General features: G+C 36.0%; 1 protein-coding gene across 2 annotated transcripts in view; it reads right to left on the reverse strand.

Moving 5' to 3' along the window:
• Positions 1 to 23,197, reverse strand: part of JMY (junction mediating and regulatory protein, p53 cofactor) — a 62,120-nt gene that overhangs the window by 26,280 nt on the left and 12,643 nt on the right. For both annotated transcript variants that reach the window (XM_015653043.3, XM_015653042.3), the window contains exons 2-4: positions 19,132 to 19,305; positions 5,617 to 5,767; positions 3,638 to 3,807 (exon numbers count right to left, since the gene is read on the reverse strand). In XM_015653043.3, the coding sequence (XP_015508529.1) occupies positions 3,638 to 3,807; positions 5,617 to 5,767; positions 19,132 to 19,305 (495 nt within the window). The remainder of the gene's footprint in view (positions 1 to 3,637; positions 3,808 to 5,616; positions 5,768 to 19,131; positions 19,306 to 23,197) is intronic.

A 23,197-nucleotide genomic window follows, 5' to 3' on the forward strand; every position in this document is an offset into this window, starting at 1 on the left:
GTCATGCCACTTTATTACTCTGCATCTATATTAAGTTACTAATTTGACCAGAACAGTGAATGACATAAAGATCGCATAACTGGAGTGAACTACAGGCTACTTTTCAAGACCAAAGGACTGATTTTCTTGAACTCTCCAGTTTTTTCATATAAGAGGGATAATGTTTATTGTTCAGGCAGGATATTAGCATTTTTCAAGGGATCTTCCATTTTCAAGGATGTACTCAGTGTAAAAATGCAGCAAAATTTGGTGGGTTTGGAGGTAAGGGAAGTGGGTGTGGGAAATGTTTGTTTTATTTTTAAATTAAGGTACTGTCAAACATGACCACACCTAAGAACTTCCCCTTTTCCATGAACTATGAAATTGACTTCGCAGTATCTTCCTTAAAAATAGACATTCCCAGATTTAAAGCCACAGTCTATATAAAAATTGAATACAGGCATAAAAACACAGACCAGCTGCAAAAGTAGCAGCTCAGCAAGTTATAGCACCTGAGTACTTCATTCAGTTGCACTGGTGTCTGGCTGATAAAGGACCTGACCTTAGGTCACTGTACCTTAGCCCTATAAAGAGCAAACATTACAGATGCTGTTAGTTATTTCTTCTGTTTTAAGGGTACACCACCAATCTATTCAGCTTTCATGTGCAAAATAAATGGGAACTTAGCACCACTGTATGGTTCATGGGCAGATATACTAGCTACATAATAGCTCCCCATGAAAAAATAAAATGAAGACCTTGAATTTCAACAATTTACGTTAAAACTTCATGTAAGATACTAATAATGTGTGATATTTCAAAACAGTATCATCCCTTTTGGGCATATTTCAGTATATTCTGCTAAAAAATTCTCTTCTTAATTGAGAGCAATTCTTAAGAGCTTTTACCTAATCTGTACCACTAATTCATCCTTGCTGCATCCTTGGTAGCCCTCAGGCTGATCAACACAGTGAAACAAACACAAAGAAATTTAACATGAGAACGTTATGGGAAACATTCTGCAGTTGTGCTGATTTTGCCTGTACTAGAGCTAATCTTCTTTACAGTGTCTGTATGAGGCTATGTTTGGGATTTGTGCTGAACACAAGGTTGATAATACAGAGATGTTTTTATTATTGCTGAGCAGGGCTTGCACAGAGACAAGGTTTTTTATGCATTTTGTATGGCCACTCTGGCAGGGAAGATGGAAGTGCATGGGAGGTTGGGAAGAGACACAACCGGAACAGGTGACCCCAGCTGACCAAAGGGATATTCCAGACCATGTGACATCATGGCCAGTATATAAAGTGGGGGGATGAAAGAGGAAGGGAGGGAGATTTGGAGTAGTGCAGTTTTGTCCTCCCAAGTCACAGTTACCTATGATGGAGCCCTGAACTCCTAGAGATGGCTGAACACCTGTCTGCCCACAGGGAGCCATGAATCAACTTCCTGTTTTGCTTTGCTCATGTGTGTGGCTTTTGCTTTCCCTATTAAACTGCCTTTATCTCAAACCATGAGTTTTCTAGCTTTTAACCCTTCTGATCCCATTTGTGAGGGAGCAAGTGGGCAGCCACTTGGGTCTTGTTTGCTGGCTGGGGTTAAACCACCACAGCGGTGGAACAAAATATTTAAACTGTGGAGATTCAAGTTCAATTTCCTGTAATGCAACAAGTTTCTGCATTAATGAAAACAAGTAATTTAATCTCTACAGTCTTTGCTATTGCAGTCATATAAATTAAAGAGTGGTGTCATTCACTGAATCATAGAGTGGTTGGGGTTGGAAGGGACTTGAAATCTCATCAAGTCCCAAGCTTTGCTCTGGGTTCCATCCAACCTGGCCTTGAACACTTCTCAGGAGGTTGATCCACAACTTGTCTAGGCAACCTGTTCCAGTATTGCTCCCTCAAAGTAAAGGATTTCTTCCTAATATGTAATTTAAACCCATCCACCTTCAGTTTAAAGCCATTTCCCCTTCTACCACAATATGCCCTTGCAAAAAACTTCTTTTCCAAGACTAAATTTCAAAACTCCATAGACAACCTGCTGGACACCAACACTGTCCTCAAAAAAAAAAGTCATATGTCTTTATTCTGAACTGTCATTTTTTCTCAGCTAAAATCCAGATATATTAATTTCTTGAGTATTTTAGCCTCTTCAAACAAATATCCTGTTTTCATCTTCTAGAATATAGTAGCTAAATGGTTCGCCAGGAGGCATTTCAGTTCTACAAATACTTTCTTTATGAGACTGCCATCATTCTTTGCCAAGATGGGATTCCCAGTCATGTTTTTCACATTCAGCTCTGTATACTTGAGCCTTTTACATTCTCAGAACACACAATGTGTACCAGAGTAGAAGCCGGTTGGTGCTGATATCACCCTATCTCTGTATTCAGACCCAGAGCTTGCTATACCATGTAATACACCACCCCAAACCACTGTGCCCATTAGATGTTCCTTATTTCTCTGTCCCCAGAAGCCCCAAACTCACAGCTCAGCAGTTTCATCCTGATGTACACTGCAATTAATCTTTCCTTTTCCTGTACAGCCCCTAAGACTAGCATATCAGACCAAATACTCACTCATTACCAGACTAAGATCTCATTCAACAAAAATTCACAGGTCTCGACACAGAGAAAAATGTGTCCTGAAAAGAAGATGCACAGTTGCTCTAAGTGAAAATATTCAATATATTTTCAATTTGTACTGCTGGACTGTCTCATCAGTTCTTGGCTAAGGATGACAATAGCCTAATAAACTCAGGTTTTCAGATGACTCCTGGATTTCCAAATCTAAAGAGCACTGAAATGCAGTAAACCTATTTTTGTGCTCTGGGTCCTGCATGTACTCTCTCTTCCCTGCAGATCAAGCTGTCTTCTATGGAGGGTCCTAAAATAGATACACAGTCTATCAGCCTTACAAACCTACCAGCCCTTGCATGGCTAAAGCCATGAGCTCTCTGGATAACCATAGATAACCATTTGTAACAGCACCATGAGTTTAGTCAAATTTTGCTGAAACATTTGCAAAGTTATCTTAAAACAGTCATCTAATTGCTAGCACACACATTGACATTAGTATGACAAAATGTTATTTGCACCAAACGCCCATATGATAGCAAAGTTTAACAGAGAATTTGTAGTATTGGTACTTTTAAAGAGATGTCATAAAACCCAATAAATGTGGATTTTTTCCTGCTAAAGCATTTAAACACAGTTTCATGCATGAACTCTTTCTTCAGGAAAACTGTAGCTAGCACAGCCCCCTCTGGAAGATTGCCTCAGTAATTAAGGTAAGCAGAGAAAGAGTGCAACACAACCATCCAGCTATACATATATTTACTAATGGTCAGACACTTTCCATCTGGAATGTGAGAGCTATTCTGAAAAGGTGGTCATGCCTCTGAAAGCTGAACTGCAGAGATTACATGGCAGCCAATTTCTGTCTCATCCTTTCTCTTCATTTTACTCATCCCGGTGGACAGCTTGTAAACATTAACAGTAAAAACTGTCTTTCTGGTTGACTAACCAGGAAAAGGTGAACAGAAAACATAAGTGGCACAAAACTCACCACACCTACATTGCAACATCATTTTGTCTAACATTGTTTCTTTCTGTATTTTTTTTTGTAATTTTCTACTTACTGGCATGAAAACTTACCTCCTCTTTCAGCGCATGTTTCTTCTGCTCCAAACAGATTTCTTTAGCACGCATCAACTGCAAAGTCTCCTTAGAAACTGCATACTGAAGCTTTTCCATACGTTCCACTGCTGCTGCCCATGCTGCCTTACCAAATTTTTTCTGGTCTGCTCTCATTCGATCATACACAGCTACAGAAAGTTAAAAAAAGACAGGCATCTTACTAGTCTATTCTTCAGACCACTAGTGATCCTGCTGCAAAGAAAACGCACACATTTGTACTTAATAAAAATCTCATTTATACAACCATTTGGTCTTGAACTGCATTCCAAATTTTCCCCACTTCTGTAACCACCAATTATCAGCTAATAAAGTCTCCAGCTTACCTTAATAACATTCATAGTACAGTCATAAATTTAAATAAATCTGAAGAGTGAAAAAAAATTAAAACAGTGATTTCAGCTTAACTTCCGAGTGCAATTCTGTAAGAACACTATGAAATTGAAACAACATCTATGTTTTACCTCAAAATGCAGAAGTTCCTAGCCTGATTCCGATTTACTATTCTTGGGCCCCATATAACATCTAGGTGGACACACAAGATCTTCACCATTGTTAATATATAGATCATGTGATACTGTACTTAGCTTTGCAAAGCAAAAGCCACAAAAGTAATGGAATCAAAGGAGTGGCATTCAGTCACCACATGCTATTACATACTGTTCTTAGCTAATAAGAAACACATTTATGCTCCCATGTATTTTTCCTCTGCCATCGGCTAATATTTGGGTATTTAAGGCTACCCTGTGATCAGGAGGGTTCAAGAAAAACCCCAAACACAAAAAACAGGTAAATAACCTGTATATTAAAGGTCCATGGCTGTAATCAGCCTTCAGGTGTGTTACCTTCCATTGGTTTTCCTCCAAATCCTGACTGCTGTACATAAAAAATCATGTGAACAAAAAAAAGTAAGTATCTATAAATACCCATTATCAATTAGTGGTGTATCTTATTGGCTACCTTTGTCATACTGGAAAAGGAGCAAAGCTGATTAGTACATTTAGAATGTGCTTTGATTAAATTTATTCCAACATGCTTTAACCTATTAAATCATCTAGTCTGAAAAAGGTGAAACTTCACATTAACTTGGGTTGTCACTGAATAGAGGAAATCTGTGGTGCCTGCATCTCTTGAGTCAGGTGTAGCAGTCATGTACAGAGATGACAAGAAACCTACCAGTCAAAAAAGGAATTTCTCCTCTGAATATTGCACAGGATCTATCACCAAGGCAAAGAAAGAAACAGGGATCTGCACTCAGGCATGGGAGGACACCGGGGAAAACTTTTTCAGTGAACTAGAAAAATGTCTGTTTGCCCTATTAAACTGGTTATTTCAGTTAAAATGGTACCAGGATGAGACCACAGGTGTACATACCAAGTCACTTGACCTCGCTTTACTGCACCTCTTTTTACTAAAACCATCACATTCTCCAAACACAGAAAAGCCAAGGTTATATCCATGAAGGCTTCTGAACAGAGCAGCTTTAACTTAGTAGTTAAACTGAGCTGTTGCTTAATGTTTAGATCTATGAAAAAAATTACTGAAAGGCAAGGAAGACTAGAAAAGGAAAGTAAGTGAAAGACAATTAACACTTACTATGGAGGTCTGCCATATCCAGTACAGAAAACAGAATCCACCAGGGACTCTATGCTTCCTAAATCCTTTGCAAATACAGAATACTGCCAGTAAAATTACATTGAGAAAGTAGCTGTAAAACTTCTACCTAAAATTTCTATTCTGATCAGCTCTGATGATGTTCTGAAATGGTTTACAAGTGAAAGACTCAAATAGACACAGAAGAAAAAACAAATAGGAATTACAACTGCATTTTCCTCATGAAGGATTGATGAAAAAAATAAATCATAGTACAACACAGAACATGGTAAACATTAAATAATTTAATTTTTCATGTGATGGATAGGATGACAGGAAATAACTACCTTTTTGTGTTTTAGCTGTTATTTCAAAATATTTAACCGTAAGATCTTGAATAGAAAGCACAGCCATGTGAGCTTTTTTCTGCCAATCAGCATCTTCTTTTTGCAGACTCTCAATTCTTCTGGGGCCTAGGTAGTCATTCTCTATTGAGATCTGAAAATAAATCAGCCCATAATTAAAAACACAATTAATTGCAGCTATTCTGCCAACAGCAAACAGTTTCAGGGCTAAGAAGGAAAATAATACAAAAAGGGGATAAAACTACCACCACAATTTCTACTCAACAGTAAAAAACTCTTTGGAAGCACTCCTTCCTCTTGAAAAAAGTATATCCATCTTTCAAAATTACTTTTCTTACTGGATGCATAAAATCCACATATTTAAGTTTGCTTTGTCAGCATATTTTTATTATGCATCTTATTTGCAGCAGATTACATGCATGCTTCATGCTTCATCCAGGCTTTCTTCCAGCCTGGACTATTTCATTCTGAAGTAAATAAACGCTCTTCAATCACAATGAAGCTGGCAACCAGGGTTGTGCTGGGGTAATGGTAAGTTATCATTAACATATTACAAGTTTTTCTTTGGTATAGATGACTTTAAAAAGTATATTTTCCTAGTGCCTAGGAGCTCAAACATGCTTTCATTGCTAGGATCAAAGCAATTTTATTCTGAGATCACAGCTGTCTGAAGCCTGTAAAAGACCTGGAGTTTTTTTTACAATAATAAAAACATAGCTTTCCATCCCAAACCTGAGAATTTTTACACACCTGTCACACTACAACAACAGACTACATATCCTATATCTTAATTAAAAATTTAAGCCTGATCATGCAATACCAAAGTATTAATAATTAATATTTTTCATATTTATCAGTCAAGAAGCCACCTTACTAGTATAGGCAAAACTGAACAAAACCAAATGTGCTCATAACCTTGTATGTCCCTGAATATTTCAACCTGAAGTTCTAATGCCTAAAGGATTAATCTTGATTTCACAGAGCTTCAATTTGGTCTAAAATTGCACTCTATAGCTCAATAGCAAACGAAAGGTTTTTAAGGGACTGTTCAGGACCTACTTCTGCAAATCCACTTGCCTTGTCCCTTAGCTGGATGATTTTCACAAGTAAAAATAAATAGATGCCTCCTAAATACTTAATAATTTCTTGAAAAACATTTATAGGGCATTAATAAGGTTTTTGAATCTACTTATGTATTTCCAAAACTCTTTGAAAGGCAACAGATAAGGTATAATGTGGACAAGTGGTGAGTGAAAAATACTTTTACTAGATATGCTGTAATGCTCCATTCTGTGGAACATTGTACGTATCACGTCTCCCACAGGAAATACTTAGGACAGACAGGTTTCCAAATAAATTCTGAACTGCAGACATATATATATACACACACACACACCAGTGAATTACACAGTGGTGAAATTCATGCTTTCTATTTACACAGAACTCAGAAACATCAAATTTATTTGTGAAGCTGGATACAAACCAACCGGTTAAAAAGTACTTTTTCTGCTCCTTGGTAGAGATGAGGTAACTTGACACTGAATTGACACAGTATCACTGAGTAATGTGAGTAACTTTCTTATTTGCTATGAGTTCTAGGAGAGTAAGCCTCAAAGTAACATTGTTTTCATTAAGTTTGGTCTGCCAAAACATTATTCACATATAGTGCAAGCTAAAAAGATTTATGATTGCATAATATAATTGTATCTTTGTTCCCTAGAGCGAGCAACAAAAAAGGGAAGCATCTTTTCATTATTCACAATCCCAAGTATGTCATCCATGAATCATCATTTGCACTAAAGGTACTCATATAGCAACACAGAGAAAACCCAAGAAGCCTTGGCTTCAGCAACTGCGTGAGCAAGAACAGATCAACATCTTTCCTTAAGGCTGCAGGAACAGTGGCATGCTTAAGGAAGTGTGAAAGGAGCCCCAGAAAGATAAAAAGGATAGAAACATTTCCCTAGGTTGCTTGACCTGCCTTCATGCTAGCCAGAAGGTAGGTAACACCTACACATCTAGCCAGATAGTCAAACTCCTAGAATCTGCTCCTAAGTGTCTTGCAGAACAGTAAAAAAAAATATACAGCTACATGTTCATGTTTGGACTTGGCATTCTGCAGCCTAGATAAGGGACATACACATAAAATGTTAACTTTCTGGCTCTGAATACATGAAATAATGGAGGCTGTATGTGCTTGTTTTGGCTGGATTAATATTCTTCCTATTAGCTGGTATGGGCTCTGTTTTGGAGTTGTCCTGCAAACAACCTTAGGGATATTTTAGCTATTGCTAAGCAGTGCTGACAAAGAGCCAAGGCCCCTTCTGCTTCTCACCCCACTCCACTAGAGAGGAGACTGGGGGTTCACAAGAAGTTGTAAAGAGACACATGTGGGGAAAGCTGACCCCAAATGACCAACAAAGACATTCGATACCATAGAGCACTGTGCTCAGCAATAGAGCTGGGGCAAGTGGGTAATGTTCAGTGATGGCTGTTTGTCTTTCTAAGTCACTGTTAACCTGTGCTCTTGGAGTTAGCTGAACATCTGCCTGCCCATGGGAATCGGTGAATGAACTCAGTTTTTCTCTGCTTCATGTGCACAGCTTTTGCTTTGCCTATTTTACTGCCTCTATCTCGTGAATTTCCTCAGTTTCACTCTTGAGATTCTCCTCTCACCACCCCACTGAGCTAGAGTGAGCAAGCACCCATGTGGGGCTAGTTGATGGTCACGGTTAAACTATGACAAGGAATGAGGCTCTCATTGTTATAAAGGCAGCATCCAATCTAAAAGTGAAGGCAGAATCCAGCTGCCAGTGGGGAACTGTCTTTGACAAGTGAAACATCCCACATGCTTTCTTAATAAAGTTGAATAGCTAGAAGTTAAGGACAAACTTTAAACTAAAAAGCTTGTTCCCTTGTGAAGCTGTTGGAGCAGACTACCGCAGCCAAACCTCTCCACAGCTATGCCAGCCTGAGACAACTGAGGTTCAAGGTGACAAATTTCAAATGAGAAAGTTCAAGAACAAGCTTCCAGGCTGGAGTAACAATCTCAGTCACAGAGATCTTTGTTACTCTTTGGATACACAAAAGTCAGGACCTAATTTTGGGAAAAGAAGACCTCTCAGAAGGAGACTCCAGAATGGTATTCAATGGATAGAGTCTGCGCTGCCTCCTTGAAGACAGCTCCCACCTGTGTTTCTATTAGGTCAGTGACTTTCTGAGTGGAAGCAAACTTTAAGAGTCCCTTTTGTGCCTTAGAACTAGCTGGCTGCTGCTCCTTGCTTCTCACTTCAGGCTTGTGATGTTCCTGTCCAAGCTTGTGGGACAGGCTGGGTTTGCCTGATGTACACACCCTGCAGCCTCTGAGAGCCACTCCATTGGCCTGAAGCTGCTCCAACGCTCCCTGTTAGAAAACCAATCTCTTCCCACCCAGCCCCTTCATTCCACGTGATTCAATTTCCCCATCAAAAAAGTGAAAAATAAGAATATTAAAAAGAAATGTCAAATTAAAACGTTAAAAATAATCAAAAAACAACAGTATGAAAGAAAATACTGATCACAACCTTTCCAAAGGTAATTATGGTCATTCTTTAGCATCAAAGAAGTAACTATGACAAACTACAAGATAGAGGGCCACTTCTGGCCATGGACCTGGAACACTTTGGGCAAACACATTAAAAAGAAATAGCCATTTTGTGAGTGCAAATACAGTTAGCACCTACAACTTAGAAGAACTACCAGTTCTCAAGTGCAACCTAGCTAGGGAACTATTGTAATCTACTGGTCATTAATTAGATTTATGCTTGTCATCCTTTCAGGGCAGGACAGATAATCTCCAGAGAAAAACAGAGATGAACATGGTCCCCGTCCCAAATGGCTGTTTAGGCATTATATCTCAGTCCAACCATCTGCCACTAGAGCAGGCTTAAATAATATTATCCAATTTAAATAATATAATTTTGGTATATTCATATACAAGATAGAAATTACTTGTAGCATATGTTATCACAGGAAATAGAAAGAAAGCCTATGGGGGGAAATAGGTAGTTTAAATGAAGACTACAGCTGTAATAGGGGGAAAAGTTGGGAAGTAAAGATAAGGAACATGCCTCTCGAGCTTGCATCTTATGAAAAGGCAGGTTTCCTCCCCACTTGCGAACACCTCCAGTGACCACTCCCTAATTTTGTCCTTGCTAAGAATTTAAAAAGGAAAAGGGAGTAGCCATAGACCATTAAATATCAACATGAACAGGCTTGTGGGTTTTGAAGACTTTGTTTTCTATATTCTCTTCAATAATTAATCACCTTGATGTAAGACAACAACTCTCATTATGAAATTAAAGGAAGTTCTTATGTGCTTCTGCATTCCATTATTATTTGCAATATATGCATAACCTGTTTGTGCTTTATTTTTCTCACCTCTATGATGCAAGCATCTTCAGTTTTTATAGGTAATAAAAGAGCAGATGTCATTTTAGAGACTAAACAAACAATTTTAAATTACTATTGTCCGTGCTAGATATGACTAAAAGAAGGCAAAGAATAACTGAAAAGTGCTGTCATCTAATGACATTTATTGTAAACTTGTGTATCTACTTCTAATTAAATAATATTTTTAGTTAAAAATTAAGAAACTCTAATATAGTTAATGTTTCTTCCTAACCTAAAAGGCTTTTCAGTTACCTAGCATTTTCTCCAAGTGAGCTTTTGGCCTAGAATTGCTCATTTAGACTCAAAAGTTTTAAAGAAAGCCTAGTCTCATCTCACAACTAGATCAGAAGCCAAATCTAGTTTCTCTTCTACTCATCACTTTCTCAATAAAACATTCCAGCTATTCTTCCTTTAAAAATCCTGTATTCTCCTTGAGAGGAATCCAAGCTTCATAGTAAAATTTGTTATGATTTTTTTTCCCCAATGATGAAACTTGCTTTTGTAGACCTTCTTGTTTTACAAGTTCTACTTCAAATGATGCTTTGAAGCTAAGAAAATTATGACAGCTTTCACAAAAGTGGTTGTCACAAAACATAGAAGAAGGGATCGAAACAGCAGAAGCCATTAACTTCAACACATCACACAAACACATTTTCATCAGCTATTTCTTCAGACTAATGGAACATAAAAGAACACATTTCAACACTGTATTGATATGTTTCTGAAGGAGAAAAAATTAATTCTTTAGAGAAAACAAACTAAAAGGAGGTTCCTAAACTAGCCCATAAGCAAATGAGGATGAATCAATAGAGTTAATGCTGTTGCTGCAAAACCCTTCTTTGGAACAGTTTGCAAATTATGGTTAAGCTCTCAAGAGACTAAAATAAGTTTATTGACAGAAAGTACGAGCAACAGGTCTGAAATGATGGGATATACATATATTATACATCTGCTAAGTGAAGGTCATTATTACTTTCTGCATTTTTTTCTGGAGAATGGACAAGACTGACAGAAATAAGACTTGACCCAGGCCTTGTAATAACTTAGGAAGGGATATGTCACGTCTCTCCAGCTCCCTTTGTTATCCTTCTATCCTGGATGGACTGGTAAGAGGCAGAAAAAGAGGAAAATGAGATGTAACAGCAGGTCAGGTAATTATAAGAACAACAAAAAAAAAAAAAGTAAGCTGAGTGCATAGTGCAGATCACAGTGACAAAACACAAAATGGAAATGGCTTTATACATAAAAGCATGTTTCAGATCGAAGGCTCAGCTATCTGCCTTCTCCAAGAGGTCAAACAAGCAATTCCAACCACAGCCGGCTAGATAGCAGCCAGAAAATATGCATTTCAGCTTCATCTAGTCAGAGACTTCTCAAAGTTAGTCTTAGTAACTTTTCTGTTGCTGTTTTTAATTTAACTGTGTCCCCAGCTGTTAACACAAACCCAGCATTACTTCCCCAAACATGTTATAATTTCATACCTACACCCCTAAATATATTAAGTGAAAGCATTTAGCTTTAAAAAGGACATTACAGATTTACTAGTTTTATCCTAAGGAATATGGACATAGACTGCAATGTTAGTACATAAAAACCCATTTAGTTTGCATGGTCTAGATTCCTCAAAATATCTGGCACCTGGGACTAAAACACAAACAAAAGGAGTTTTGTAGACCTTCATGTTTACCTTACAACATAGGAGAACAAGATACACAATGCAGTCTTGACTGAATTGTAAAGGAAGCAACAAACCAAAAGGTAACAAGATGCTAGGACATACATAAAGAAGATTGAAAATAATGTCATTGTACTGCAAAGTGCCGTGGTGAATGTTTTTTCCAGAACCCTGGAGAATGCTGAAAAACTAAGAAGTAGTGCAGAGTTTTAAAAACACTAAGTTACAGTATTTTATATTGGCAATTGACAGAATTAAAGCTAAACAGTGTACCCTGCATTATGCCTTCCTTACTTATTCATCTGTATAGCAGGAAACATTTCAGCTTCACTGATTGAGATGGAGACTAAAAGAGAGTTCACCTTTAAAAAGAAAGGTTTTTTTAAAAAAATAAAAGAAGATATAATTAAGAAGGCAAATTGTACTAGTTACTTGAAAATGTTGTTTAAGCCAAGTTGACTCAAAGGTAAGTGGGCTCGAGTGTTTCCAGACGTTCTAGATTCTGTTTGTGCATGAAAATGATTTGCTGGATTTTTAAATCTTCAGTTAAAAAAACCTTAATATATACAACAGACAAAATGTTAAGCATATCTATCAAGAGTTCATCAAAATATGGTTGACAATTTTTATATACAATATACTGAAAAAGAGAAATAGTGACAATTATAGCTAGAAGAAATCTCATTAAAGATATATAAATAGTCATGCACATGGATACTGAAAATAACTGTAACTAGCAAATAAAGCCGGATAAGTTTCAGTATGAAGTTAGCAAATACGATGAAAGCTTACAAAAAGGGTTTTTTCCAGACCACTCTTGAAAAAGAAGTACTAAAAATGACTAGATTTCAAACTATTTAGATACTTAGGTAAAAAAACTTTTTTTGCAAAATTTAGACTCTCAGCAAATTTTTCAACCTCTGAAGGCTTTTGGTCCTTCTCCTTGACCTCCAAAGTCTGAATATCATTGCATCAAAGTCACCTCAAAGTCTCCTCCTTTTTTTCTCTTTCCCTATCTCCAACACTGCAAAGAAAAAAAAAAATCATACATTTCTAGGTTTCACTCTCCTTGACTCTAATCCTCAGAGACACATAATTTAGAATTTTCTGCATGTTTATCAGTCTTTCAAAGCTCCATCAAGATGCCTGTTTGAATAGATACACTGATTCTGCATTTTTCTGCACTATTTCCTCCATTACTAGCACTTGAGAAAGAAAGAAAAAAAAAATTAAGGCATGGATATGCCTTAATTAAGGTATGGATACACTCCCAAATTCTGTTATAGGCCTCCAAAGCTGATGGTTAATCCAAATCATTAATAGACACTGGTGACTCTTTCTGAACACATGTGTTTGGTGTCCATAGTTAAACTGTGGAAATTATTGCCTCAGAGCATGTAAGGTATACTAAGAGTTTGCTTTTGCGTTATTTAACACAACACAGGTTCATTGAGGTACCGCTATTTTCTATACTTTCTACCCTTAACATTCATTATTTACAGATCTGTCTTACCTTTGATGAATCACATGCTTTCCAAACTAAGGCAATCCAATTCTTTTACTCTGGTCTAGCACTGAGGATGTTTAATAGGGAAACACCCTTATGCTGCATACTGTCACTACTCTGATACCATGGTGTATTTCTGAGAGGAAGAAACTAAAAATGCAAGTATACCAGGGATGTATACCAAAGTGTGATGTTTTCTATCTGGCACTTGTTTTTTTTTTAAATATCTCTAATTATTCAAAACCTTTTTCCTTGCTCTTTCAAAATGCTGAATAACACAGTATTTTCAGCAAACTCTAGGTAACTCTTATACATTTTTCCTCAAGAGCAGTCAGTTAATAGATGCATATAAATATGCATATATGCTTTTGGAGGTTGTCACCAACCTTCTGCACATGCATTAGTTTTTTATTTATTGAAACTTCACCTACCATTTTATTATCCAGCCCAGCTTTTTTTGGATGGTGACTTTTTGAAAAACTAAATAATAAACAATTCAAGTACAACCAAATTTTTCTACAAGTCTTATTAATCACTTTTATAGCTGAACACCTAAAGCAGTCTTGTACTCTGCTAATTTTGCAGACAAGAAGATTTAAGTCATCAGATACACACCACTTTTGTAGTCAGCTACCTCTTATCAGGAACTAAGTTTCATTAAATGATTTACAGTACCAGCCTGCTTTCTATCAGATCACCTCTTTAGATTTTTTGTTTTTTGAGAAAGCCCTGACATTAAGTCAGGAAAATGTTCTGTTCTGAGTTCATATAACAGTCTAGAGAACCTATAGTTCAGATTGTAAACAGAGACTGACATACAACCCTTTTGAATCAAACTGTAAAGACAATAAGCATAATTCACCATATTGCTTCATCTTTTCAAACAAGCACACAATATTTTCCACAAAGTTTCTGACCATTTTACATAAACTTAGATTTCTTCTCCAGTCTACAGGTTTTTCAAGAGCTACGTTAATATTTAAGTATTATTCCTGATGATGTGAGGACACACTTCCAGCTACAAATAGGTAAGGAAAAAAAAAAAAGTTAAAAATCTTTTGAAGTTTTACAGTTTCTCCAAAACATCTTTACATCACTGGAGAATTTTTAAAAAAGATACTCTTTAATTTTTAAATTCTGTTATTTTTGAAGTAATTATCTTAGCTTTTCCAGCTGCTCTCATCAGAAAATTTCTTCTCCCTTGAACTTGTTTCATAATTCATGAAACTATTTTCAACCAAAATTTTACATGTTCAGTACAACGTAATTCATTTCTAAGTACTTAATTTTGTGTAAATTAGTTAAATCAGTTATGAGATTCACTACGGCAATTCACCACCATATATTAAACAAACAAGCCCACATAGAGTTGAGCCAGAGCTGTATTTTTTACATACCAGAATCTGAGTAAGAGAGTTTGAGAGGGAAGCAAACCTTCAGACAGATTAATAAAAGATTCCAAAAGTTTTAAAAGCAGAATGTTATGAGCTATCAACATATGCACTGCTCTAATCTCTAACTTCCAGTGCTAGACCTCAACATTAATGTATTTGAAGTTCTTAAAATCTCCTCACATTCACGTGAACTAACATGTAAGTACAACTAATTAACACGTCAGCAATGAAGCTCTAAGTGTGTTTAATATATTTAACATATGATAAGTTTTCAATGTTCTCATTTCCTGGAGATGAGCTCAGATGTAATGGTGGCTCTAGGCCTTCACCCGTAATGAGATATTATCCGTTTTCAGTTAAGCAAAACCAGTTCAACTCAGACCCTCAAGAATGCATGTTTTGAAGTTTTGCTGGCATCTACATGTAAGTTGTGAAGCAATTTGTTACATTTTATCTTCAGTCTAATATCAAGGACATCCAAAAAACCCTCAAGCATGAAAAGAGAAGGCCTCCCACTGATTTCACTTGGCATTTGATCAAACCCAGTGCCTATTCATCATGACTGTGAAGTACTGTCCACAACTACAAGGCCATAAAAATTCTAAGTAGCAAGGTAGTTTCTTTGTCTGTATGAAGACTGATGAACACAGATGTACAGACAAAAAAGGCTTTGGGGTTTTGCCTATGAAATCGTTTTTTGAAATACACTTTTTTTCTTTTCTAAATAACCAGATTTGGTATATACAGATTTATGTATGAAAGAAACCTTCATGTCTCAGTCTTAAAGGACTTAAAGCTTGATCACAGTAACCTGGCCTCTAGTTCTATAGTCAAGTATCAACCAATAAGTGGTAAGTCCCTTACATACTTTCTGAAGAATACAGCACTAAATATGGAGGATCTCACAAAGCTTAGATTTGACTTTCTGAAATCAAAGGCACCAGTAGAGGTGTCTACTCAGGTTTTTCCAAATGTCAGAAAGACTTAGCCTTTTTATTTCCAGCTATTGATGCCTACTACCTCCCACTTTTTTGCTATGGCAATGTTGTTCTGCACACATGAAAAATAAGCAAAATTTTCACAGGGAAATTATTTACTTTGATTAAGGAAAAATTTGTGGGCATAAAAAATTTCTAGAATCAAAAATATAACACCATTTCTTCCCAAGTAGTCTGATTCTTAGAAAAAAGAGTATCTTAAATTCCATTTAAAATTCAACATTAATGCAAGATAAAATAATCTATGAACATTGTTTGTGCTGTGGTTTTACGTTCACAGTTGTCTTCCCAGTTCTTGGAAGAATACACAGACAGCCCAAAACATGTAACAGAGCATATGAATATCAAGCTTCACTTGCCTGGTGCCTATATAATACACGAGAGTCCAAAATCAGAAGAAAAGGTCTGGTAACCCATATGGTGAAATTAACATGCTAAAACTCATTGCTTGAATGTCTTTACATATTATTACAACTATACCAGCAACAGTCCATAATTGAATCAGAAAATGCCTATGCAAGTTCAGCCAAGCTTTTACATATACATAAAATATAATACTGTCTTCAATTCCTTTATTATGCCTTCTCCAGCATTCAGTGAACATAAGGACTGTTTGGCTGGCTTATCAATACAACTTTTCATATTTACATTGCAAAATATATACTAAACACACAGACTATGTCTACTAAATATATCTTATACTTTCATCTTGAAATTAATATAGACTTGCTTCTTTGATAGGCATTTCTCAATTTGATAATACCATTCATTACAATTTGGCTTTTATTTCTGTGTCCCTCATAAAAGGCCTTGGGGCGAGCAGGGTCGTCCCCATTATCATACATAAAAAGATTTAAGCCCAAAACATAACTGTGCTTGCAGTGCTCAGCACTTTCAAGAATGCATGGTATTTGGTAAGCATCTTGTCATACTTGGAGGCAAGTCCTCATGGATTTGTGCAGCACTTACATATAAAAAGCATTCATAGAAACAAAACCAGGTTTCTGATGCTGGAAGCTAGAACCGCGTTCTAGGGTCAGATGACTAGCCCATAATTGAGAAAAAATGCCATTAGAAGTTACTTTTCCACAGCGACATTTCATTTCATTTCATAACAACCCACCCTTTTTTCCTTTCATGATCTTACGCATTTTTCATTCTGTTTTTCAAATCCAGAAATATTTAAATACTTCACAAACACCTTTGACTCCTCACATACCTAAATGTTCCATCCTTTACACTAAATGAAGCAAAATACACCTGAAAAATTAATATACAATCAAAATATAAAATGAAACAATGTAATGGGCAACATTACAAAACAAGTAACCAATTACAACAAGTACAATTACAAACAGTAATCTACATTTCCAAGCTTCCACATGATTTTTAACTTTGTTATGAACTTTCATTTTGGGTTGTTTGGTTTGTGGTCCGTTGTTTGGGGGGGTTTTTGCCACAGAAGGAATCTGGATACAATACAGATGTTCCTCTCTAATAAGCCTCCACTGATCAGACACAATTTAGTTTTTGTTTTTCCCTTGCCGCCTCTAGTCTTGTCTCATCCTTAAAATTTCACAGGAACAGCAGAAATTTAACACCAGATGACATATATTCCAATTTTTATGTCTTGCTCCAAAAGCAGAAAACACTCTTCTTTTAGATTACAGATAATGTAATTAACTTCCTTCTAAACTCACTGTGAAAACTGACAAAATTAAGCTGATTAAATACTTAAAACCTCCCAAATTCTTAAAAAAATAACCCCCCAAAAAAACCCAACAAAACCAAACAAAAACAACTTCCCTACAAATCAGAAACAGATACCTAATGCAGAAAAGGTCTAAAACATGAAAGCCTGCCAGAAAAACATATGCAGCAAGTTAATACAAACCATTTCATGCACATGTACTATTTATAAAACATTTCTTCAACCCTAGCTACCCAGTATAATATATGTTTTGTCATCATAGATACAAGTACTGCTTTCTCTCAAACGATGAAAGGAAAAACAAGAGAAGGCATCTTTCTCTACTGCATTATACAAATGACCAAGTTTTTAACTCAAAAATTGCCAAGTTCGAAAGAGAACATAATGTACATTAGAAGAAATTATGTACAACTAAAATAATCAACCACAGAACACACCTCTGAAGTTTATCAACGTTACTCTTTCAGGAAGAATATGAAATTATACATTTTAAAACTAGAATTCAAGAGATTACTGAGTTTTAAAAAAACCAAAACAGAGCAAAACACAACACAACTCTCAATATGTGTTTCTACTCATTGTAATAGTTACTTCTCTTATTTGACAAAAGAACAAACAAATCATCTTTTCCTCTACTACAAATTCAAATCAAATGGGAATTATTTCACCATGCTTTGAAGAAAGCTTTTTAATAAATGTAGTGTTTATAGGCTTCAACTGTATAATACAGCTGAAAAAAATATTCATGCCAATTCTCTGTGCAACAACATTTATCATTCAAGAGAAGAAAAAGCACTTTTAGTTAAAACATCATCACATTATAAAACTGAGTTCATTTAAGATTGCTGTTTTTTCTGAAAAATTACTTTAGGCACACAGCAATATGTCAAAATAAAACTAGTACATCATAAATCCTTCTGCCTCCTTCCCTCATTCTTCCTTAAAACCAGAGAGAAACACTATTTTCAAGCTGCAAACAGTAAAAAAATTGCTGGCTAATTGAACAAGGTGTCAAGCTGAGATTAAATTACATTTACAATACAGATTAAATGAAACAAACTTTTAGCTTAGAATCAGAATGCTGCAGTCTTAATTATCTGCCCAGGAACTAATAATTTTATCAAAAATACTTCCAAGGAGCAATAAAGGTAACATTTTCTAGTTTTGGTTAAGCATTCAAGATTAGAATTACTTTCAAACATAACAAACATACTTATTCTGGAACTATTTTACCAAAATGCAGTATTCTTCAGATGGCTTTTCTAGCCATCCCATGACATAGCTCTTACAAAAATATATTGTCCAAGTGTTACAACAAATTACGTATTCTAATATGGTTCCATGTATTTAAGTCATGCAACATCAGATAAAAAGGTAATGACTTTCCACAGTTCACCAGATTATCTCAGGAAAATAAAATGAAAAGTAACTTTCTATGTAATCTTCTAAAATTAATAACAGTATAAATACTACATATCTCTTTTTTATGTATTTTATATATTAGTCAATATTCCCAGCAACCACAAAATTTTAAGTCTGACCTAATTAATTCAGCCATGCATTTGAAGGGTAAGACAGTAAGATAAACATGTGGTGTTTCGCTACACATGTCAGACGTTCTCTCTCATCAGAAGTATCCATCTGAGTGAAGAGCCCAGAAAAAATAAGGTCAGCATCTAGTGGAAAAATATCACTTCATATACTGCATAACAGAACTATTAAATAGGAACTAAAAAGTAGAACTTCCCAATTAATAAGAATCTCAGTTGCCTTTACCCTACCTTTATCTGCTGTCTTCTAAGCATCGCAAGTTCCCTCATATCTCGGAATGGTTGCAGTAAGTACTGGTAGAGCTCTGTGGTCGCTTCTGCAAGATTACTGTAGGCTTCATCTTCCATTTGGTACAATTCAAGGAGCTCTACCATACTTTCCGTGTTCTTATGTTTTTCCAGAAGCTGCAGAAAAAGTACGAGTTTTAATGCAAATATTGGAACACTCCGGCTAAAAGTGAAAGTAATTAAAGAAACATTTTTAGCCTATCCTATTATCTTCCCCTTTGTACAAAATCACCAGGCAAATAAACAAAACAATCTCAGTCCCCAAAATATATCTTCAATTCAGCCAGTTAAGTATGAGCACATCTCTGATAACCTTGACTGAGCAGCACTGAGACTGATTTTTTAATTTCCAAAAATTTCTGGAAGATAATGAATATGAGCACAAGGACAGTAGAAAAAGCAACTTAGCACAACAATTTATAATGTAGTGATCAGGTATGCTACCTCAGACACTTCCCACTTTTCGGTATCAGAGCAGTGCTAGACAAGGGGACAAAAAGAGAAGTTGCATTTTGAACTTCCTATAATTTTGAGAATTTTTGGTGTTTGGGTTTTGTGGTTTTTTGCCAGTCTGTTCTTTAGATCCACACAGCCCCCACTGCATCAGTGTAGCCTCAGACCGAGAGCAACTTACAAGAAACAAAATTTCATAGAAAGTTCAATCACAAAACTTCAAATGTATGAACTTTTCATTCATTTTATTTTTACAATGGGAATTACCTAAGCATTATAATCTTCAAAAAATACTTAGTATAAAACTATTTTAATTAATGTAAGAAAGTACAACATCAAAGTCAGTCTGTTCCTTTAGTTCTTATGAAGCAGAAAATTCACTTGTACAAACTAGCTACAATGTATGATTTTTTTTTTTATTATAGTGCTCATTTTGCATCTGAGCAGACATCACATGGTGCTGGAAACCTTTCACCATTTCTAATAAAAAGTATTTAGTTGTTTAATAAAAATTAATCGCATATAGACATGTGGAATACTTAATGTATTTACAAAGACAAGATTGTCTGATATTAATTCCCCTCTTATATAATTTTCTAAGTCAAAGTCTCTTTTATATTATCATCTCATAAGCATATATTCACAGTCCAAGTTTAAATAAACTTAACAAAGGTCAGGAACATTTTGAAATAAATATTCTATCTGTTCATTCAAGTTGGATGCTAAGCGACCCATGAAATACCCTCTGTATAGTGAACTGTGTTTCAGTTACCAGAATGAGTATGAAAAATGTCATTCTTCGTAATGGAAAGTTTGTTTTAGAACATCTCTGTAAGTCCACCTTTAAAGAACTAAAGGAAGTCAGAGAGATGATGCAGATCAGAATGCAGAGATGCTCATAGTGGCTTTGTTATTACCTTCGGCATATGAAAAAATCCTGATTTTCAACTCCTTCAAAAATACCAAACTTTCATTTAAAAAAAACCACCAAAGTGGGGGCAGGTTATTCATAACCATTTAATATAGAATTATATATATATATATTTATTCTTTAACTATTAACACAATATAAACTTCCATTATTCATCCCTAAGTCAACAATGCATGCAGAATCCACTTCCTGTTACTAATGAGGGCTTTCTGAATGAAAATGGGAACAAAATTTCATTTAACCTGGCATTCCAGAAAAAGACATAATCAAACCTGCAAAATTACTTAGAAACCAAAGAGTATCATTTCATGTGGTTTAATGCAAAGGTCAATGAGCTATTCAACAGGGGTATTCTTCAATTCTTCAAAACAGATAGGAAAGCAACCAGCCTGAGCGTACTTGTTACATATAGCCTCATTACACCCACCCATCTATTCAGACCCTATTTTCAAGAAAAACACTAGTCTTGCACATAAAGCTTGAATACTGTGTTCAGCTTTGGGTGCCTCATTACAGGAAAGGCACTAAGGTGCCTTTCACAGAACTGGTGAATTGTCTAGAGAGAAAGTTTTATAAGATTAGCCTAAATAAATAAAAATATCTGACTCCTGGTCAGAAATTGCTGCTTGCCTTACAAGCTATCAGGGAAGCAGGAAGCAGAGAAACTATAGTGTTCTATTACAACATGTCATTCCCCGAGAAGAGAGATGGAGGGAAAGACCTACAAAAAACTAAATGGGATTTCTAGATACAGCACTTGTCAAAAAGGTACAATAGCTCACTTAAAACCTACTTGAAAAAGTGTATTTAAGCAAATATCCAATCAAAGAGAAGTAGATCAGCTTACAGGGAAGCTCACCTTAACTATACGAACTAACAATAAAAATCAACTCAAAGGTTATTAAACAAAGAGAAATAAGACAGTACAACTAATATAGCACTTGGAAATACCATTGCCAACCCTCTTCCCTAATCCTGCCTAATGCAGGCTGGAGGTTGCTGTGGTTAATCCTAATTCACTAAATGTACAGTTTGTCTCTATTGGTGACTGCTTTAACTGAACCTTGTACCCATGTGGGGATTGGTTTCTTCTCCCAAGCAACAAGTGATAGGACAAAAGGAAATAGCCTCAAATTGTGCCAGGTTTAGAATGAATAGCAGAAGAATTTATTCACAGAAAGAGCTGTCAAGCACTGAAATAGACTGCACAGCAAAGTGGCTCAGTCATCAGCCCTGGGGGTATTTAGAAGGTGAGCAGATGCAGCACTTAGGGGCATGGTTTAGTGGTGGGTTTGGTAGTGTGACATTAATGATTGGACCTGGTGATCTTAAAGGTTTTCTCTGACATAGATGATTCTGTATAAATGGTTTAAAGGAATAGAGAACTATTCTCTCTCACATTCTGGAACTGGAATGCATAACCAATCACCACGGCTTCAACAATCCAGTGTGGTATGAACAGAAGACCAGTAGCTCTGATTCTACTTCTAGCTGGAGACTTTTAAGCCCGATGAAGAGTCCAGGTGCTTTACTGCCACCAATCAGGAAGAGGCACCGACATGGGAAACATGGTGCAAAACTGGCTGTACAGAGCACCTCCCATTACAATGCAGTCTGATGGAGCTTTCCTGTTCCACATCAAAGTTAGCTGAAAGCACTTTTTTAGCTGGCTGCCATCCAGATAGTATTCAAACTACTAGATACCTGGGATGCTGGGACTAGCACAGAATTAATGTCATAATGGAAATCACGCCCTCCATGGACTCACAGGTGGTTTGATTCTGTATGCTCCCATTTTCTCACAGGCAGTAGGTACTACTACAAATGAGTACCTAGCCAAGCGTCTAGACCAACCCAGAACATTAAAGCCAGGCAGTTTTCAAGGTGTTGGCATAAAATACATGAACAATTTTTGTGGCATGTTTTATGCTCCAGTGAAGACTAATTCTCAACAAAGACATTCAGTGTTACTGCTCATTTACTTCAACAGTCTCAGTATGAATTTTTTACTTTCACAATTTTTAAATTACATTATTTAAAGAAGTGGGTGGAGGAGAGTAGAGTAACATCCTGTACAGGCCTGACTAGCTCTATACCCATTGAATGCTGCATTTATTTTAAGAATCATGTTTCACAGATGTTACATTGTTCACAACTAAATGAATCCATATATTTTAGGCAACTATTATGCAGATACACTCTAACTAGCAGGAAACACTTTTTAAAAAAGTTTAACAGCACATATATTTGAACCATATAACAAAGATTATTTCTGTCTTCTGTATTTTTTTATTTTGTTCAAAAAGCTTTAAAAGCATTACAGCAGACAGTGTAATTATGTGCAGGTTGACCTCAGCTGGGTGCATAATCCAAAGCCTGATTTAATCACAGAAGAGTCAAGTCTTACATTTCCTTTGCTAATACTCCCAAAACTTTTCCTATTACTCCTATTTTTTTCTGTGTCTTCTATAAAAATATTGTGATATGACACATAACCATTTTTAGATAAAATCAGCCATAAAGATATTTTTTCAGAATCTTAAGCTCCTTCATACTTAGGAAAGAACTACAGAACACCCTATTTTCCTATGAATTTAGATTGTCAGAAGCCTGACAGTATTACCT

The sequence above is a fragment of the Parus major genome, chromosome Z (assembly GCF_001522545.3).
Source record: "Parus major isolate Abel chromosome Z, Parus_major1.1, whole genome shotgun sequence".
Lineage (NCBI taxonomy): Eukaryota > Metazoa > Chordata > Aves > Passeriformes > Paridae > Parus > Parus major.